This window comes from Mesocricetus auratus, unplaced genomic scaffold (assembly GCF_017639785.1).
Source record: "Mesocricetus auratus isolate SY011 unplaced genomic scaffold, BCM_Maur_2.0 Super-Scaffold_100018, whole genome shotgun sequence".
In the NCBI taxonomy this organism is placed as follows: Eukaryota; Metazoa; Chordata; class Mammalia; order Rodentia; family Cricetidae; genus Mesocricetus; species Mesocricetus auratus.
Window position 1 is genome coordinate 40,858,349 of NW_024429199.1, and position 19,781 is coordinate 40,878,129.

General features: G+C 41.0%; 1 protein-coding gene and 1 long non-coding RNA gene across 3 annotated transcripts in view; one reads left to right on the forward strand and one right to left on the reverse strand.

Annotated features, from left to right (window-relative positions):
• Nucleotides 1–19,781, reverse strand: part of Nox3 (NADPH oxidase 3) — a 58,643-nt gene that overhangs the window by 38,501 nt on the left and 361 nt on the right. Inside the window, exons 2-7 of the mRNA XM_005065910.3 lie at nt 19,340–19,435; nt 19,116–19,226; nt 17,719–17,803; nt 8,949–9,094; nt 6,306–6,487; nt 3,170–3,299 (exon numbers count right to left, since the gene is read on the reverse strand). Coding sequence (XP_005065967.1) covers nt 3,170–3,299; nt 6,306–6,487; nt 8,949–9,094; nt 17,719–17,803; nt 19,116–19,226; nt 19,340–19,435 — 750 coding nt within the window. The remainder of the gene's footprint in view (nt 1–3,169; nt 3,300–6,305; nt 6,488–8,948; nt 9,095–17,718; nt 17,804–19,115; nt 19,227–19,339; nt 19,436–19,781) is intronic.
• Nucleotides 10,170–19,781, forward strand: part of LOC106023287 — a 330,297-nt gene continuing 320,685 nt past the window's right edge. Inside the window, exon 1 of one of the 2 annotated variants that reach the window (XR_005869548.1) lies at nt 10,170–10,291. This is a non-coding gene — a long non-coding RNA (uncharacterized LOC106023287). Of the gene's footprint in view, nt 10,292–14,220; nt 14,498–19,781 lie in introns of those variants that run through there. The other variant, XR_001197819.3, reaches the window with a different exon arrangement.

Sequence of the window (19,781 nt, forward strand, 5' to 3'; positions counted from 1 at the left end):
GTTATTTTTCTTTCCATGGTTAGTCAGTAAGGAGAATGTAAGCCATTAATCCTTGGCTCTATCTCTGTTCTACTATATAAATTGCTCCAGGAGGAGATAGGGAGGCTTATTTATACTGTGCTACTCCCAGAGTCCCTTGGAAGTTCAGGAATGAGGGTGAGATACAGCCAGTAAGTGATATCAGGAAAGTGGTCCAGCTGTGGGAATCAGCATACAGGAGTAAATAGATGGAGAGAGCATGCTCCCATCTTCTATCCTGTATTTTCAGATATATTATGAAGTGTGTGTGTGTGTGTGTGTGTGTGTGTGTGTGCATACATGCTTGTGCATTCATGCCTGCCTGTCTGCCTGCCAAGGTCAACTTTGGGTATTGTTCCACAGGAGACTTCCACATTGTTTTCTGAAATAGGAGCTTCACTGATTAGGCTGAGGTGATTGGCCAGTGAGCCCCAAGGAGCTGCCTCTCTCCACCTGCAGTGTTGAGATTACAGACGCACTGTTATTGCGCTAGGCTTCCAGGGGATTGGTCTTAAGTCCTCACACCTGCATGAGAAGCTCCTCACTGGCTGAGCTGTCTTCTGTATGTTTGAATTTTTGTATTTTTCTAATTGGAAAATGATTGGAGAAAATTCTTATTTAAGTTCCTGCCAAGCTCTTGAATGTTTTGGGCTTATTCACAGAGATAAAAATGATGCTGGGAACATGTAAAGGAACTCTTAGAAGAGTGTCAGAGATTTGTAAGGAATGTCATAGGATGTGGGGAAGAAATGCCACAGCCTGCCACAAAGTTGGGAGCTTTTTTCATGGTATGACTTTGCTTGGAAGGAATGCCCTTTGTAGCAGAGGCAACCCTTTGAAACAAACTTAACCTCACTTTCTCCATCCTTTAAAGGACCAAGACTGTTTAATATGTCAGCTTCTTTAGTACTGAAAACCCATATGGTTTTCTTGTTGCCTACTCCAAAAATGTTCAGAGAAATCACGGTACAGTGAATGCACAGAAGTGAAAACATGTTGGCTTAATAGCAACAGCAATGAAACTTGATACCTCCATTTTTATTCCTATCAGAAAATAAGGGCCATCTGCCTTTGATTTTATTTGATGGTTATGAATGCCCTATTTTTTATAGACAATAATCTCTCCTTGGCTAGGACTCCCATGCCTGAGTCCTGTGTTTGTCTACTGATGGGCAAGCATGGTAACATACCACTTGGTGGACATTGCTTACCCATTGACTCTACCTTGGCCCAAGTTTTCCCTCTTACCATTAATATCATTCCTAGAAAGTGGGGGGAAAAGCAGAGTAATATAATTATGATCTGCAGGGAAATGGACTAATTCCTTGGTTAAGGAGGACCAAGACAGCTTGATTGCATGAGCAACTCTCAAATCTGCAGGTGTGTGTGCCTGTGAGATGGGGGGGAGAAAAGAGGGTTGGGGATTTCTTTGGACGGTTTATACAATGTGATGGACAAAAGATTCTCTCAACACTGCATCACTGATGAATACTTCTACAGACAAAATTTTCATTAAAAATGCCCCAGGAAAGAGAGGCAAAGAGGACCAAATTGAGTCTTGTTAAGTGGTGTTAGGTCAGGTGCAGTGAAGCATGGGACCCCTCGGTGTCCTTGGAATGCCTTTCTGGTTCAGCATCTCTAAGACATCAGAGGGAATATTGTACAGTCCAGCCACGCAGTGATTGCACAGCCCACACACGCTTTGGATCAGGATCCATTAAAAATAATGGGCAAGGGTGGCGCTGTGAGTTTGGGTGTGCAAAGAGGTGTGGCGGGGGAGTGAGCGAGAGCTGGGCAAGTTTCCCCTCTTAATCATAATTTATGCCAGCGTACACTGCTTGAGCAGGCCCTGGTCTGTATTCATGAAGTGTGAGAGAGTATTGATTTTTTTAATGGAGATGCTGTGACTGAAAATTTTAGAGAGGTATTCATGGTCTTCATTAATATGCAGGCCAGATAGTGGCTACCGAGAGTTGAGTTTAAGACGGAGACAATCTATACCAGCCATTAAAAGAACCACAGTCTAATGGGCACATCTCTCAATTTTAAACATTTCTCCCAGCAGTTTCTCCCTTAAAATTGGCACTGAATTTAGTGTATTGAGAATTAAAAAATGATTATTTATATTCTTCTGATATCATTGTTGAATTTCCCAAATCCTCACAGTTTATATGCTGTTATAGACTATTATTCCATTTTAAATGATACACATTTTGGGCACTTGCTGCCTCCTAGTTTTCCTTTTCTATTTTTGTTTGTTTTGAAACAAGGTCTCCTGTCTTCCAGGACAGTTAGACTTTTGGGGAATCTCCAAATGGTTGATAATTCCCCCTGCTCCCACACTCTGAGTGCCCCAGTTACAGCGTGTTACCATGCTTGCTTTCTGTGGTGCTGGGGCTCAAACTCAGTGCTTTGTGTACGCTAGAAAAACATTCTATCAACTGAGATACAGCCTTAGCCTTCTCCTCCTTTTCATGTAGTCATTTCATTTATTGTCTGCCACGTGTCAATCATTTATTGTCTGCCACCTGTCAATCACCCAGTTGAACCAACGGTTTGGAGACCAATTACTCCTGTTTACTGATGTCACCAACTACAATGCCTGCTGCAAACACAGAAAACATTACTTTCCAAATCTGTGGACACTATCATTAAATTAATACTCAAATTAATTAAACCTATTCTTGGCTAACATTGAATTTAATTAGAACAAAAGTAATTGGACACCCCTAATTATTTTGATTGCAGTTCCTTTGATTGGAGAGAGAGAGAGAGAAGGTACGCTTATGAAGACGCTTGGTTCTCTCAGATACCCAGGAGACAGGCAGAGGGAAAAAGATGGAGCAGAGCGTGGACAGCCACCACCAGGCTAGATCCCTCACAGCCATTACTCTGCTGTTATGAAGTCCTTCAGTATCAGAGATCCATATTTAAGCCTGAGCAGAATACATTTCCAGGCTGAATAAAGTGCTTTTGGCAGTAAATCTCTTTTAAAATTATCCATAACTCGATTTCTCCATTAGCCCACTTAATGAAGAGTTGACTTCATCTAGTGGTGACATGGGCGGTTCTTTTTTCAAGCCTATAAAAGTTCTCGTTATTTTAACTGTGGGGACAGTTATTTTTAAAAAGCTCCTGGGTTCATTCTTACCGAAGGTTCTTTGCCAGAAAATTGCGGAACAGGGCACAAGGCAGCTGCCTGCCATTCAGCATAGCGGTCTTTGCAGAAGGTGACATTGTGCAGCTGGAGACTCTCTGGAGTTTGGCCTCGAACAATCCGACTTAGAAAAAGAAACACAGACACACACACCACAGCAAAACAAAAAGCACGAAAATGTCAAGTCGATTTTGTGCATTGCCTTTACATGGATTTATACTCTGCAGTGGGTTCCAGAAAAACACTCCTATCTCTTGAAACTTGGGCTGCCATTCACTTCCCTCGGCGTCTTTAAAAATAGGCATTTAAAATGCTTTGGATAACTTTGAAGATCTCAAAAAAGCATTGCCCCTCTGTGGTATCCTGTGTCACATTGAAAGTGTCTATATTAGAGAATTCATAATGAAGGAAATTGTTTGAACACATCCTTTTGTAGACTGTTGAATTTAATTAGGTTTCATCTCGCTCTGATTGCTGATTTGGGCTAATTGGCTAACTTTGTACGATTGGTTCCTTTTGCAGATTGATTTAACTTCTACCCTTCTTAGCTTGTTTCTGAGCGCTTAGAAGTTTCAAGTGAATAAGTCAAAAGAAGTGCCCAGAATAATAGTTTTTCCCCCCAGTGACCACTAGTGGGCTTAGCATTTGACAAGGTCAAAACAGGTCACTTTGAAATGTGTCTTTGAGGCCAGATTGATAAATTTAAAAGTAGAAAGAGAATCCTGAATGAACGGAGCACTGGATAAAGAGTCCTGTAATCCTACTATATTGCATTTGTTACAGATGCATGACTAACTGACCTTTGCAAAATGCTTTGGCATCAACTCTCAGGATGACTTTTCCTGACTTGTAAAGGACCAGACCAGTCTGGGAGCTGCTCAGTTTCTAGGTGGTTGTGAAGAAGATGCATTGGCTTGTCTTGAGAAACTAGGTTCTCATAGACAGAGAAACATCCCAGAGACACATGTCCTGGTGTGGCTGTGGAGTAGTGGTCTTCTTGAGTAAGTATTACAGGGCATGGGGAGGAGGGCAAGTAGCAGTAACATTCTTGGAAGCAGTCTGGTGTCACTTAGAAGTGATGCGTTAGCCTCTGACTCTGTTCCTGAGAAGTCACTCAAGCTTGATAACATTCCTTTGAGTCAGGAGAGCAAGACTATTTGTGAATCTCCAGGACACAAATGATGGTGACCTAAGGTGGGGGAATGATAAATGGGAGATAGATTGTGGACGCCATACATTTTGGTACCTTCATCCTTAGATGTTAGGCAGTTTCCCCCATGCTATCCACAGGAGGTTCTAGATCATTCCATATATGTTATTTAGAAAGTAAAAGTTTAAAATTTCTCCACCTATACCATTGCATAATAGGTAAACTAGTGAACTTCATTGGCTTCCAACAATCCTACAGCTACTTGGCATTTTGTATAGAATATGCAAATCACTTTTGATGTAAATAGTAGCTGCAGAATATGTCAAGATGAGATTAAAAGGGTCCTTATCGCCAAATAAGCCTTTCAGTGAGGTTTCAATAACTCCAGCATTCTCCTTGTGAGATATCGTTTGCGCACAAAAACATCTTCAGCAAGTTAATGACCATTGGGATCCACTTGTTCAGAACAAGGGCTGTGAGTGCAGGGGCTGTGGTTGTAGAGGGTTGCAGGAAATTTTTCCATGTTAAAAGCGGGATCACACTGAGATTTCTTAAGTCAACTTACAAAAATCAGTAACCTCCCTTCATACTAACAACAAACAGACTGAAAGAGAGACCATAAAAACATTCCTATTCACAGTAGCCTCAAAGATGTTTAGGAATAAACTTAACCAAAGAGGTGAAAGACCTCTACAGTGGGATATTTAAATCTCTAAAGAAAGAAATGGAAGGAAGACACTAGAAAATGGAAAGACTGCTCATGCTCATGGAGTGATAGAATTAATGTTGTCAAAAGACCCATTTTTCATGTCACAGACTCAGTACAACCCTAATCATAATTCCTGTGAAGTTATTCACAGAAATGAGAAAAAATCCTAAAATTAATATGGAACCACAAAAGACCCCAGTGAGCCAAAAAGCAATCCTGAGCAAGAACAACAATGTTGGGGAGGATTCCCATACCATATTTCAAGGTACATTAAGAGCCATAGTACTAAAAGGAGTGTGGCACTGGCACAAATACAGACATGTAGATCCATGACACTAAATAGAAGGCTCAAACATAACTACACATAATTACAGCCATCTTGTATTTGACAAAGTTGCCAAAAATGCACACTGGAGGAAAGACAGCATCTTCAACAGTGAATGCTGGGAGAATTAGGTATCTATATGTAGGTGAAGGAAATTAGACCCATATGTATGACCTTGCACAAGTATCAGCTTCAAATTGATCAAAGACCTCACTGTGAAACCTGAAAACACTGGAGCTGTTAGAAGAAAACATAGGCTGAATCCTACAGGATATCGGTGTAGGAAAGGACTTTCTGAATAGTCTTTCTTAATTCTCACTTGAGAATTAAGGCCAACAGTTGTCAATCGTGACTTCAAAAAACCAAAGAGTTCTATACACAAAGGAAACAATAATGTGAGGGGGGAAGCTATAGGATAGGAGCAAATATTTGCTATCTGTACATCTGACAGGGGATTAATGTCCATAGTATACAAAGAATTAAAAAACCAGAGTTAAACAAACAACCCAGCTTAAAAAAATGGGTTAGGAATCTGAACAGAGAGGTCTCAAAAGAAGAGCTAAAAACAGATAAGGAATATCCCAAAGTCTTTACCATCCTCAGCTATTAGAGAAATGCAAATGAAAACCACTTGGAGATTTCATCTTAAGTCTGTCAGAAAGGCGAAGGTAGAGAAAACAACTGACAAGTAATGTTGGCGAGGATGCAAGGGGAAGGGGCCTTCATTCACTGCTGGTAGGGTTGGAAACTGGTGCAACCATTATGGAAATAAGTGTGGAGCATTCTCACCACCCAGCTGTACCATCCTCAGCAGGCACTCAAGGGACTAGGCAAATGCTTGCTCAGCCATGTTCGCTGATGCTCTAGTCACAATTTCCCAATAGTCAGGGGGATGTGTATACGTAGAGGCACAGATCTGAGTGCCCTGAGTGTAACGCGGACTTACCCTCCTCCATGGATAGCCAGGCTGATGAAGAAGATGATGAAAACATGGTGTGTATACCAGAATAGCTCATAAGAGGATTGTCTGATGAACTCACTTGAAGAGGTCATAATCAAGATCAATGCTAGAGAGATCGCCAGGCCGGTAGTCCCCGAGACTGTCATCAGTAGCTCTGTGGTCGTGCTCTAGGAGATGCAAGTGCCACCAAATTAATATCTTGGATTTTTGCACTTTGATCACTATTAGCACTAGGGGACCCAAGCAAAGAGCAATTTAGGGTGCTTTGCTCCAATGCACAGGACCCCACAACAAGGTCCAGGTATGCTTCAAGAAACCAGTTGTGCAAATTCTTCCTCTTCCCATGTCTTACCATGGATATTTGCTCTGCTCAAATTTTATAGGATACCAGGCCATTAAGTCCATATTTTCCATTTGCAAGAGTTATTTTTCTCGTCAAAGCTACTATTCTGAGTTGCTACCAGAAAGCATAGAAAGCATTTGAAGGACAATGGCTGCAGAACAAGCTCTCATTTCAAGATTTTAATTTTTAAGATTAAGAATGTGGCTGGCCATGCTTAATTGCATCTTAACATTAATAAACACTTTTTTGGGGGAGAGGTTCCTTAGGGGCACGCCTAATAAAGCCATGGCTTGCTCAGTTCCCCTGGTGGTTATGCCTTGCTCTAGCTTTTTAATTGGAAGGACCATGACTTGCATTTCCTTCACTTTACCTCAGGGGGCCTTGATATAAGGCTTGCTAAATCCTCTCTGATCAATAAGGGGTTAGCTATTCCTATCTGGTGGGTACTTCCCAAAGGGCAGACTGTGACCCAAGAGTGAGAAGGACAGTTAAATAGCCTTTAAGAATATTAATTGCAGTGCATTTTGTTTTTATTGTGAGCTCCCAGATTCTTGCTTAGTCATTAGTATTCATACCCCGTGTTCTCATCACTGAGCCAACTACCAGCTCAATAAACTCACACTATATCTTTTGTCAGTAAAACCTCATTAATTTAGGCTGCTTTGAGATTTGGAAGTAATTTGGACAGGGGCTTCTCCATTGTTTACTTTCTTCTCTTCACAGAGCAGAAGAGTGGGATAAAATTGAAAGAGAGTGTACATAAAACATTTTAAATATTTTTGTAAGTATACTCAGAACTTTATAAGTCAATTTACAGCATTTGATGTGCTAATTTCAAATCATTATTTTTTTCCTATTAAAGTGGGTTTCTTCTTGTTTCCCTGTGAAACATTTATGGACTGGCTCAGTTGCCTTGAATAGTCTAAAGTAATCCCACTGCCTCACCTGTGAATTGCTTCAATGTATGTTTCAAGTTATTGATAATCATCTCTTTAAATACCCAAATTAGAGGCTTCTGAGACTAACTAGTACTTACACAGTATATTGCTTCTAAAATTTTGAAACAACTGTGTTTGAAGTAGCTTAATTAGCTTGTTAAATTGCTTTAAAGGTTGTTTATAATAAATACTATTTATTGCATAGTCTCTTCAAGATGTTGAGATTTATTCTTGAGTCTCCGGTGAGCAGTGAATTTTGTAAAGCCTTAGTAGGGGAAAATGTAGACCCAAACAGGTGGCCAGATAAATTCTGAGATTCAACAAAATAGCATTAAAGGTACTTCCGCATGCTTAGGGCATCTGCAGTTTTGATTTGTAGCTATGAAATTTGTGCTTCTAATTGCTGTCAGTTAGAAAAGGGAATTCAGTTTATTAATGGCCTGATGTTGTAAGCCTTCATGACAGAATCAATGATTTGACGTGGAAGAATTTCCTCCTAACTGGAGTCTAAATCTCCCTTCTCAAATAAAGGAGCATGGGCACTTAGAGAGAGGGCCCAGGTTAATAACAGACAGATAGACTCCTGTTGATGGCCTAGAAGACATTTCTTGGAAAACAGATTATTTTTTTAGATTAAAAAGAAACAACTTGGTCTTTGTTCCCATATGGTAGTTAGGAAATATTTGTATGAACCAATAAGAGAAGGTGTAAGGGTGGGCTGAGGGGAGTCTTTACCTCTACCTTTACCACAGGATGCTGTGACTGATTTTATTTTTTCTTCCCAGAGTCACTGCTACTCTGTGCCTTTAGATGTTATCATTAATGGAGTCACTAGCCATGCAGTTGTCATTTGGAAATGACCTTTTTAGGTCCATGTTTGGTTTGGCAAACCAGCTGTTCACACATGTGCCATAATATGAGGTGCACAAAACAGACCAGAAAACAATCTGCAGGCTGAAAACGAAGCACCTCATCTATCATTTCTAGATCTGGGTGGTGTATGCTTTATGAATCTAACATCAGGGAAGGAAATCTTATCAGGAGATGCTTTTAAAATTCATAATATTACTGCTATAGTGGGCCTTTGCATTCCTAAAATATCACATATACACTCTCAGTATAAATTAATTAAGCAGAGTATATTTTCTCCTTGTTCACATCCTTCCAGCCACACTAATTGCTGGAAAACTAGCTTTTGGAAAATAAAAGGGTGAAATTGATATTAGCATTTGGCAGAAACCTCTTTTACCCGGTTCTTTTAGATAAAGCTTTTGAGATCTATGACTCTTGGTATGGGGATGTGAGGGATTCTGTAGAAACGAGACTGGTGAACATGCGAGAACTCACCATATACAAGGTGCGGACCGGATTGAGGTAGCTCTCATTTGGGGCATTGCCAAGTTTGGAAAGCACAGCCAGCAGTCCGCCGGCATCCTTGGCCTGACCCAGGTGGTAACGCTCCATGTTGAACCAGTGTGCCACAACGTGGATCGCTGAGGATGAAGAGACATCAGACATAGGTTGCATCAAACGCACTCCTTTTAGTTCTACCATGCAGCTACCTTAAGTTTCTCTATTCTGGTTTTGGCAATTGGCAAGGATAAGTGATTTATTTGTATGTCTTTCCCAGTGTCTTGAACGGAGTGGAACATGTAGTGTGTGGCTTACACATGCATTTTGATATTATCAAGAAATAAAGTGATCTCAGTTCACCATGATTTAATTTTATATATATAATCATTTTGGAAGTGATGCAAGTCATGATATCAAGACATGGTAATTGTACTGGCTAGTTTTATGGCAATTTGACATAGAGGAGGAGTTTCAATTGAGAAAAATGCCTCTATTGGATTGGGCTATGAGACAGTCTACAGGATATTTTCTTAATTAGTGATTGATGTGAGAGGGCCTACCCCATTATGAATGGAGTCACCTCTGGGATGGTGGTCCTGGGTTATGTAAGAAAAGCAGGCTGAGCAAGCCATGGGGAGCAAGTCACTAAGCAGCGCCCCTCCATGGCCTCTACATCAGATCCTAACTCAAGATTCTTGCCCTGTTGGAGGTCTTGCACTGACTTCCTTCAGTCATGGAGACAAACCCTTTTCTCCCTAACTTGCTTTTTTGGCCGTGGTGTTTCATCATAGTACAATAGTAGTGCTAACATGGTTACAGAGATGGTATAATTCTTAAGGAAATGTGGTGGTACTCATGGGTATAAGAATACAAAGCTTCCTGAAGAAGTCAGAAAGAATTATCCTGTAATACATGCATCACATACAACAATATATGTTTACTTGACATGTAGGTTGACACCAGGGAGATAAATCTCTTTGCACTTTTTCCAGACATTATTTTCGGTTCTTTGCTTCATATATTCAAACATGGATGCATATATATGTGCATACATATATGCACTTATACATCTACACACACACACACACATACACAGATGATTCTCACAGAATTGAAACGAGGCAGTATTTGTGGAACCAAACATATTCTTTCTGTACTCTTAAGTAAAGTGTGCTATTTAATTCCGAGAGCTGATGATGTTTATATTCTAGGTAAAGAGGCCAAGTTCAAGGACACAGTGTGATCTGCCTTGAAGATTCTGCATCCATGCTTTTCTCTTCTAGCTTGGGAACTCTGTTGAGAAGCCAGCAGCCGGTATTATCTCCATGGGGACCAAGGTGGGTGGCCAGTTGACACATGCCATTGTGATCAGACTCAAGTGTGAATGCAGGATTCATTATGTAGGATATAGTTTATTTGCCTACTTTCCTAACTTCTGCGTCTGCGATGGGAAGTAGCTGAGACACACACTAAGTCTATACACACACTAAGTCTGTACACAATGTGGGTGTGTTTCCAGTATCCCCCATGGTTGTCCACTGTGATTGGAGGTGGGGCAGAATGAAGGGAAATTAAAAACCAAGCAGCTTCTGAGAGTATTGGGGATGGGCAAAAGCTTAGTTGGCACAGGGCTTGCCAGGGAAGCGTGAAGACTTGAGTCTTTCCCTAGCACCTGTATGAGAAGAGCCGTGCACAGCAGTGCAGGTTTATAACCTCAATACTGGGTGGGGCAGAGGCTGAAACTTGAAACTGCTGGCTAGACAGTCTAACCAAGAAATGTGGTGAAATCCAGGCTCATGGAGAGACTCTGTTTTAAAACATAAGGTAGAAAACAACCTAGGAAGCCACCCAATGCCAACTTCAGGTATCTATATACACATATGCACAGGTATGAATGCACACACACACACACACACACACAAGATTTCTCAGAATATTGCTGCTATTTTGGTGCCTGTGGTCATAGCCATACAATTATTTAGAAATGCCATCTTCTATTCAGCAGAATTTTCTTTTCTGTTACCTGGGCTCCTGCTGCCAAAATCACTTCCTTTTTCTGAATGGCAAAACTCTGTTCATGCTTTAAGACTCAATTCAAAAGTTGTTTTTTATACATGTTTTTCAGTTGGGCACCCACATGCAGGATATTTTGATTTCAGCTTCTCAGCACATACTATTCTGAATGCTTATTTATGCTTGCACATCTCCAAAGGACTTTGACTCATCGAGACTTGTCCCTCCTTAAAACCTCAGCTTGACTCACTGCTTAGCATCAGAAATATTTCATAATTATTTGCTTAATGACATTGAGATTACAGCAAGACATAGGGATTAAAAAGAAAGGGTCAAGAAATCAGTTGATGATACTGTGGTTGGAGACGTATATCTACTGATGTATACTTCTGGTGTAATTTCCTTTAGGCTTTAAGTTGGACGTGTTAAGTCAGGCATACTTCTGCAGCTCCCTGAAGCAAGTAAAACTTGTGACAGTGTTTCTTTAGTTCTCATCTTTATTATGACTCAGTGAGGGTTTCATCCAATAAACAGTGTGTTTTCTCCTTAGGAACTGTAACGGTTTGTATGTAGTTTTTCCCCACTAAGGTTCTAATCGTAACACTGATACGCCAAAGTTGAGGAGTGACAAGACCGTTAAGAAGCAGTCCCAAAGGGAGGGCATTACTAGCCCTTCCTCTGCTCTGGCCTCAGATATCACAGTGATCTTTCCCTCTCTGTATGGTTCAGACACAATTCCTTCTGCCCTGATGCAGTACAACCCAGGGCCGTTTGAAAGAACTCACACAACTTGTTTAGTATTTCCACTTCAGAAACATATCCATTTTCTTTCTAAAATACCCAGCTCAGGTGTTTCCACAGAGGAATGACATTGATCAATACTCAGACTCTGTCATCATATGCCTGTAAAGGGGGTCTCTTGCTCAGCCCAGGAATGCAAGAAGAGAAAGGCTCACGGAGTGTCAATCACCACTGTGGTGTAGGTGAATTGGGAACTGCTTGCTAAATTCAACCCAGACATCAACCACAATTTCTAAACTTCTGAAAATTGAGCTAATTTTTAAAATCAGGTTGTGTCTCTCACAGCTAACCTCTATGGAGTGCTTACTGCATACCAGACACTGTTGACAATGCTGTTGGTGTATCACTTGATTTGGTTTGCAGGCACTGAGCCCCATTTTACAGACCAGTATTCAAAGGATAATGGTGAAGTTTGGGTGAAAACCTGCTGATGTGACCTTAAGGCCAATCTTTGGACATGTGGGCTATATTGTTTATTTTGACTAATTTTGCTATTTTTCCTGAATAATGAACTTAGATCAAACTCTGATGGTCTTTCTTGGATCCCGTGGTATGGCAAAGCGTTAGGACCCTGTTTCTAAGGCTAAGGCCTGGTGTTTGAGGTCATCACCACAGTTATCCTAAGAGTTTGTTGCCATTTTATCCCTCTCCCCACTCACTTCTTTGCCCATTGCTTTCTTTGATTCTCCCTTCATGGAGACAGGTTCTGGGGGCATTCCCATTTCACAGGACTGGAAATTGATTTTCATATTGTATTATGGGACTGACTCACCAATATACCATCTATAGTCAAACTGTGTTTCTACCACTCCTCTCCCTTGTAATGAGTTGTTGATCACAATCTGTTTCCTGTTAGGTTGGTTTCCAAATGAGTATTAAACTAAACTTAAGTATGTGTTTAGGACATGGAGCTACTGATCACATCTATTGGCACGTGTCTTCTGTTTGAGCTGAAGACACTAATAAGGGAGAAGGAAACCTAAGACACCTCCCAAGAGGCGACCTCTAAAGGGCTATGGTAGAACTTTGTTTCACATATTTTTAGTGTACTTTAAAGTTTACATCTTAAAATGTTTCTTTGCTTCTGCCTTCTCTACCTTGGTTTGGTTTTACAAAGTGGATTAAATTCCTTATAGCTTAGTTATCTCAGGGACCCTTGGGATAAAAACCACCCAAGCCCACTTTGATTGTGTAAACTATTATTTTCCCCTTAGACTTGATCTAGGCTGAAAGTTAGAGATACACCAATGGGCGGTTAAACTCAGGACTGCTGGGACTTGAAGGTGACAGGAAGGCACTGCTTTTGTTGCCCTTCAGACATTGTATCCTATTCTTTTCAGTATGAACCATCAAACCATTGTGGTATGGCAATAGTTATTTCTGAAATGGATTTGCCATAGTGATGCAGTTGATACCTCTCTCCTTCAAAGTCATTGAGATTGGGTGTTAGTGTCTATCAGAAAGAATACTGAAGTGATGCTTTTTGATTACCTGATTTATTTCTGCCTTGAATTTCCCATCTGTCAAATAGGTAGATGGGACAAAAAAATAGCCACACCCTCACACGGCATCTTAGCTCTCTTCCATCCTGTGATGTCTGTGTATTTCTCTGAAGCTCACTGAAAACGCTTTTCATTTAACAAGGATCTACGGATGTGAGATTCAAATATTAATTTGTTTCCAAAACTCCATAGTGAATGGTTTAGATGGGAGATCTTCATTCTTGCACTGAATCCAATACCACTGATGGAAAATGACTCCTTGTGTGCCCCCGTGGACTTCCTATGGTATACACTACCATTTACTGACAAGAGCTCAAGATACCTCTTTCTGTTAACCACCAAATGCACCAGGCTCTTAGTGGGGCTTCCTACAATTTGATTTTTCTTACCCAAGTACTTTCCAAGGGTCCGGCTATCTTGGCAATGCTGCACATGTGCATCTAATTGGTCTGTGAACGTCTGAGCAGACCAACAAACAAACAAAAGCCAACAAAACAAAACAAAAACAACAACAACCCAAAAACCCATACAGGCTACAATTAGAGCTAGTTTCCCCAAGAAAGTGCCATTTACATCTTTCTTTTCTTTCTTAGTTTTCCCCCTGGAGATCAAAGGAAATATAGTTGGGGGGAATCTTGGAAAGGGGTCAGTTCTAGTACCCTTCTGTCTGCCTGCCAGCGATAACAGTGGCTCTGGAGTTAGTCACCCCTTAATTAAGGCTGGCATGGAAAGGAGGACCTAGGAGAGAATCTCCTCAGTGCTTCTGAAGCCACAATCTGGCTGACTTTCCAGTGCAGGGTCTGGTAGAGAACCGAACCATTCTGGCACGCTGTGAGCCATGTGTTTGTAAATCACATTAAAACCTCTGAGGCAGGACTCGGAGTGGAGCTTTGTTGGCTCTCTGAGTCCCTCCAGCAGAAGTGGTGAACTGGTTGGTAGCCATTTGTTAGCGGTTGGATCTGGGAGAGTTTGTGCCTTTGGAGCCGTCTCTGCCTTGGGAGCTCCAAATCATTATTTTCTCAGTACCTTTATTCTGTAGCCTCTCTTCTCAACCCGCTCCTGCTCTGTTTATTGATGTTTGTGAACTAATTTTAGCAACTCATCAGGAGTTGCACTCAGGGTAATTTTACACCCCTGAAACCTGGCAGACACAAGCTGCAGAATTTGCGGAAAGAGCTGCGTGGGTCACAATTTACAACCTTCGTTGATGGAAACCCAGGCTCCAAGGTACTGCTTTTCAATTGGAAGGGTCTGTAAGGTCTGCCATGGAGCAGGGAATCCAGAAAGATGTACATTAATAAGAACGCAAAGACTGTGGAACTACGATTTTTATGCCAGTGGGCTTAAGGTCCCTGAACACGATTTATTCATGGTTGGAGGCATCCCTGCTTATCATAGGCAGGCGAGCAGGAAGGCTGGAAGAAACAGCTCCTGTCACTGCCTTTTCCATGATGCCCTTGATTAGAGATAGCATTGTTTTACCTCTTCCCTCCCCTCCCTAGCCTACATCCACCAGTCTCTAATTACATCCTTTAATGATCCGACCAATTAGAGCCTGCAGTTCAACTTCTAGGGGAACGGATGAGAAATTAGAGGTTGGCGTGCAGAAACTTCTCTGTGGATGCATTTCTTCCAAGGTTACACACCTCTATTAAGCCAGTTGGCTATTTGAAAAGCAGCATAATGGGCGAGGCTAATAAAATAAGCTCAGGGACACTGCAGCTGCTCCCCGGTGAATACAGCAGAAAGACAAATGAGAGAAGCAAGGTATAGCCATGAAACCTGGCCTTAGCATTTTCCCCCTCTTAAAGCACAGTTGCTAGCCACATTTCTTAGTTAATGTGAAATGCAGTAATTGCTTTGTCAAGGACTGGATGAGGGAAAGAATTTTCTTTCCACTATCCTGCCTTTGTTGGGCTGGAAACCACAGCAGTGGGGCTGGTTGCCATGGAATACTGGATGAGGGTACTTTGCTTGGAGATACAGCTCTGACCCTGCTGGGGTGAGCCCCAGGAGATCCTCAGGAACAGAGCAGAGCAGCAGGAGTTCAAGAGAAGTGGGTTGGAAAGAATACTAATGCCCTTTGGAGATTTTTGAGGGGAAGAGGGAGAAAGAACATTCTGGTTTTTTTTCTCCTTGCAGCAGAGTGTGAATTTATAATCTTGAATGATTCGTATGGTTTTGAATCCATTCATCCTCAAACCTTGCTTCATCTACTCAGAGCTCAGCATTTGTGTCTCGTAGCTTTCCTGTCAGCTCCTGCATCCTCTCTTGCATATGTCTAGATGCCACTCACCCCAGTTAGAGCAAATGGGTTACAGTCTTATTATGTTCGTGACCAGGGCTGCTAAGATACAAGAGACGTTCCACGCCTCAGAAGCTCTCAGACACAGAATTGTTACTCTTGTTTTGGGAGTGTGACATGTAGGTGACATGTAGGTCTAGTTCAAGTGGACAGACAGTGGCCCTTGCCTTCTTATTCAGGGAGGACCATGTAGGAGAGGGGATCTCAGGAGAGGAAACATTTGAGCAAAGGCACCCAAGACTCTGGAGAGTACCCATGAGGAAAAGGCGACGAGGGTGTGGCTAGTTATCGTGGAGTGTGTCTGCTATGCTCTGGGGCTTTTGGACTTGATCTTATTTATTTACAATTACAGCAAGTAAATGAACGACCTTGTATTCTTCAGATTTCCAAGCAAGCTTAACCTACATATGTCACCAAACTAGAGAAATCAGACTGCTATGGATGCTCTCTGAACTCCACAGAGTGCTGGAGACCAACTCTGAACTCACACAGCCAGCGACAGAGAGGCTATATAAAGAATCCAGTCAAACACTGGGCAAATACTGCTCACACTAAATTTCACACCACCCTGAAACAGAGCGGATCACAGGGGTTTCAAATGGTATTAGGTCTTATCAGGGTACCCTGCTCAAAGGAGACATTCAGTGTATATTACCTATGCATTTATACTATTGACATGTGAGTATATATAAGGAACACATACCCAGAGGTCTAAGAAGAAAGCCTTTCCAACTCATGCGTTCATGTAACCTCTATGTCCTTTCCTGATGAATTTTGATGGCCCCCATTTTCTTTTTATTCTTAGAACTCTCTTAAGCCTTTAAGATATGTGTAGAAACAAGATCCCTCTTGTCTCTTTACTGTGTCCAATCTCTCTTCTTAAGGCAAAAATAAGGAATCTGAAGATTTTAAAGCAAGCCCAGAGAGTTCTAGAATTCCTCCTCGATTCCTGGACTGTGCCTGGAAGCCACCCACTGCAGGGAGCTCAGTGTCCTCAGGGGGGAGCTAATCCTGAGTTTTGATAGTTTCAAAGTTGTGGAAATGACTTCCATCTCCAAGCTGATGTCTATTTACTGTCATTGTCATTCATTTTCAAGGGCTGTAAGCACACAGGTGAATTCTGCAGTGTTCCAGGCCTTGAGACACCAGCCTTGTCCCTAACCATCCACCCACCAGCTGTTTCATCTAGGACTTGATATTTTCTTACACGAATTTCCTCACAAACTACAAAGACCCTCTGTAAAACAGATCTTGAGTTGGTTTGATCTGGCGTTTAAGACAATCAATGGGGAGAATCTTCTCCACATGTCTGACTGCGCACCCAAAGTTGTGTTAATTGGCACTTGGGCACCGTCTGTCATGTCTTGTTGCTTAATTAAATTCACATTTGTTTTGAGTGTTCCTTTTACTCTGCTCTTTTTTTATGCATGAGAGAATAAAAACAAATGAGGAAAACATTTTATAGTTAAATTGGTTTGAGAGAAAGGGTCCCGAATCATAACTCTTTATCGTTCCAATGGCCTTTTATTTCAACGTCTTTGTTTCACAGCAAAACCACAAGTCAGTTGATAGCTAACTCCCCTTTTATTCTGTTCTTTCTCATGGGTGTCTAACCTTGCACATAGATACTAATTTCTACTTAAATGACAAGGGCAACAGTAACAATAGCAGTTCATATGACCCTGCAAGCTGTGTTTTCATGAGCCTTTTATGTCCACATGACCATTCTTTTCTTTTTTTCATTTTTCTGCCTCCAATGTCAGAGCTAAGAGGAAGGTATCCTCACCACACAAAGACAAACACTACCCTCTCTGTATCTATCATTCGTTAAACTGCAGTAGTCATTTTCCCATTGCATGGGTGAGATTTGGATAGAAGTCGATTTTAGTTCTGGATTATACGAACAGCAAAATGTCCGTTTAAATAGGTTTCTATAATTATATTACAAACAAGCCACTTATTCACAAACAAAAGGAAGTCTCACTTTAGAAATTGAAAAAAAATGTAAAGTTGAGGTTTCATGTGGTCAGATAAAGGGCAGAAATTTTTTTTTCTAGAGGTGAGATTGGGAGAGATTAAAGTAAGACTCTGAAGTTAGAAATTAGACAGTACCAAACCCATTAGACAATTAGTAATCTCTTACCAGCATTAACAGCTATCCCATAGGCAACAAGTTTGTGAAACTTAAGGTTTTTGTCTAGTTGCCTTCCCCATGGTCCTCTGCAGCACTGAAGTATCAAAATAAAAAAAAACACAAACAATGAGTCAGGGATAGTGTACACAGCGCTAACATGCCAAGAGACCTAAGGGCTTAAGACTCAGGTTCAACTGACTCCTAGGTCGCTTCAGGTGGGGACACAGGACTTAAAAACTCATAGCATTTGATCACAGCAAAACAAGGGTTTTTTTTAGCTGTTTTACTGAATTTCAGCTCAATCCAAATGTTGTAATTCTTAGATCTCTGGATATAACTCAAAGCTCTTAAATAAACCTTATAGCCACAACAAGTCAACTTGTTAATATAGAACACATAAGTGTTAACTGCCACCCTGTGTTTTGAATGACCTGTACACTATTTCTAATTACATAAAGTTATTCTGCACCTATAACTAATATAATTTTACAATGAGGTATTTCTTCTGATAAAGGTGACCTACAATCTTTTATGCATGTTGTTTTCAGTAACACAGGAAAGCAGGTCATTAGCACTGGTGAAATAAATATAATTGGGAAAAGGTGTTACCACTGATCAGTTAAAAATAACCAGATTTAATCTGGATCCTGAGATTGTGATTATGGTAGGAATTCTGGTGTTTCCTAAGTGATGCCTGTCTCAATGTTTTATTTATCCACCTTCGGTCAGAAATGCTTGTAGTTCAAACCATCATTACCCTTGCATCTGCATGTGAGAAAAGGCTGAGGGATGAGTCCAGTGTCAATGGCAAAAACAAAGACAAATTGGATGCACCAACTTTCAGTTTTAAGTAATGTAAACACAAATTTCTGGGAGTATCATAGGAAAATACATGTTTTCCAATGACACTTGTAAAAGCAGGTGTGTGTGTGTAAGTATGTATGGTTGTGAGCATGCTGTATGCACACTGAGTGTGTGTGTGTAAGTATGTAGGTTGTGAGCATGCTGTATGCACACTGAGTGTGTGTGTGTGTGTGTGTATATATGTATATGCATGCCTATCCCCATGCACACAGTCCAAAGCCAGGTTGACTACCCTGTCACTGTTTGCTTCCTCCCCTTGAGATCAGGACCCTTATTGAGACTGAAGTTAGGTTGGTGGACAGTTAGTCCCTGATGATCCTTCTGTCTCTGGCTCACAACAGTTCTGATGTTACAGACACACACTAATACACCCTGTTTTTTGCTTTTTGTTTTCTGTTTTTTTTTTTACATGGATTCTGGAGATTTGAACTCAGATTCTAAGGTTTGCATGGAAAGCACTTCTGGGCTGTCTCTCCAGTTTCAATTGCACGATGTGAGGAAGAAACAGCAGCTGAGCTTACTTAAAATATTTTAGTACTTACCATACTTGTTCCTCTCACCAGTGAGATGAAGTTTCGACTGACAGGTAACAGAATTAGCATGCAGTTAAAATTTAGGCACACTGCAGATGCTCGGGCCCATGCCAATGTAGACTGTCCATAAATTAGAAACATAAAAGGAGGGATAGTGAAAACACGGAAGCTTGGAAAAATAGAATGCACTTTCTTTTCTGAAACAATAACAGATTGTCATTAAATCTACTTACACCCAGAATAACTCGTGTATAAAAGTAAGCCTCCTCTTCAGCGTACCAACAGAACGTGTCAATAAATAGATAGAAATTTACTGCCAGCCATGAGAACTAGGATGTAACAGAGGGAGACATGGTTAATGCGTCTACCCACCATTCCCCCACTCAGGACCACTTGGGGTTCTTTGTCTTTTCAAAAACAAACTGAGAGTTTGTCAGTACTCATCAGAATTGCTCCATGCATCTATTTCTTGTATTTTTGGTTGTGAACCTAGCCTTTAATGGCTGAGCCATCTCTCCAGCCCCATGCATCTATTTCTTACAGATTAGATTTTAGCAGTGATTACAGGTAAGAAGAAATGACGAATTTTGTTAAAGTTGTTTTGAAATCATGGGGTCAGCTTCATAGTATTTACTGACAAGCATAGAATCTCCACAGGGATTGACCACAGTGAGA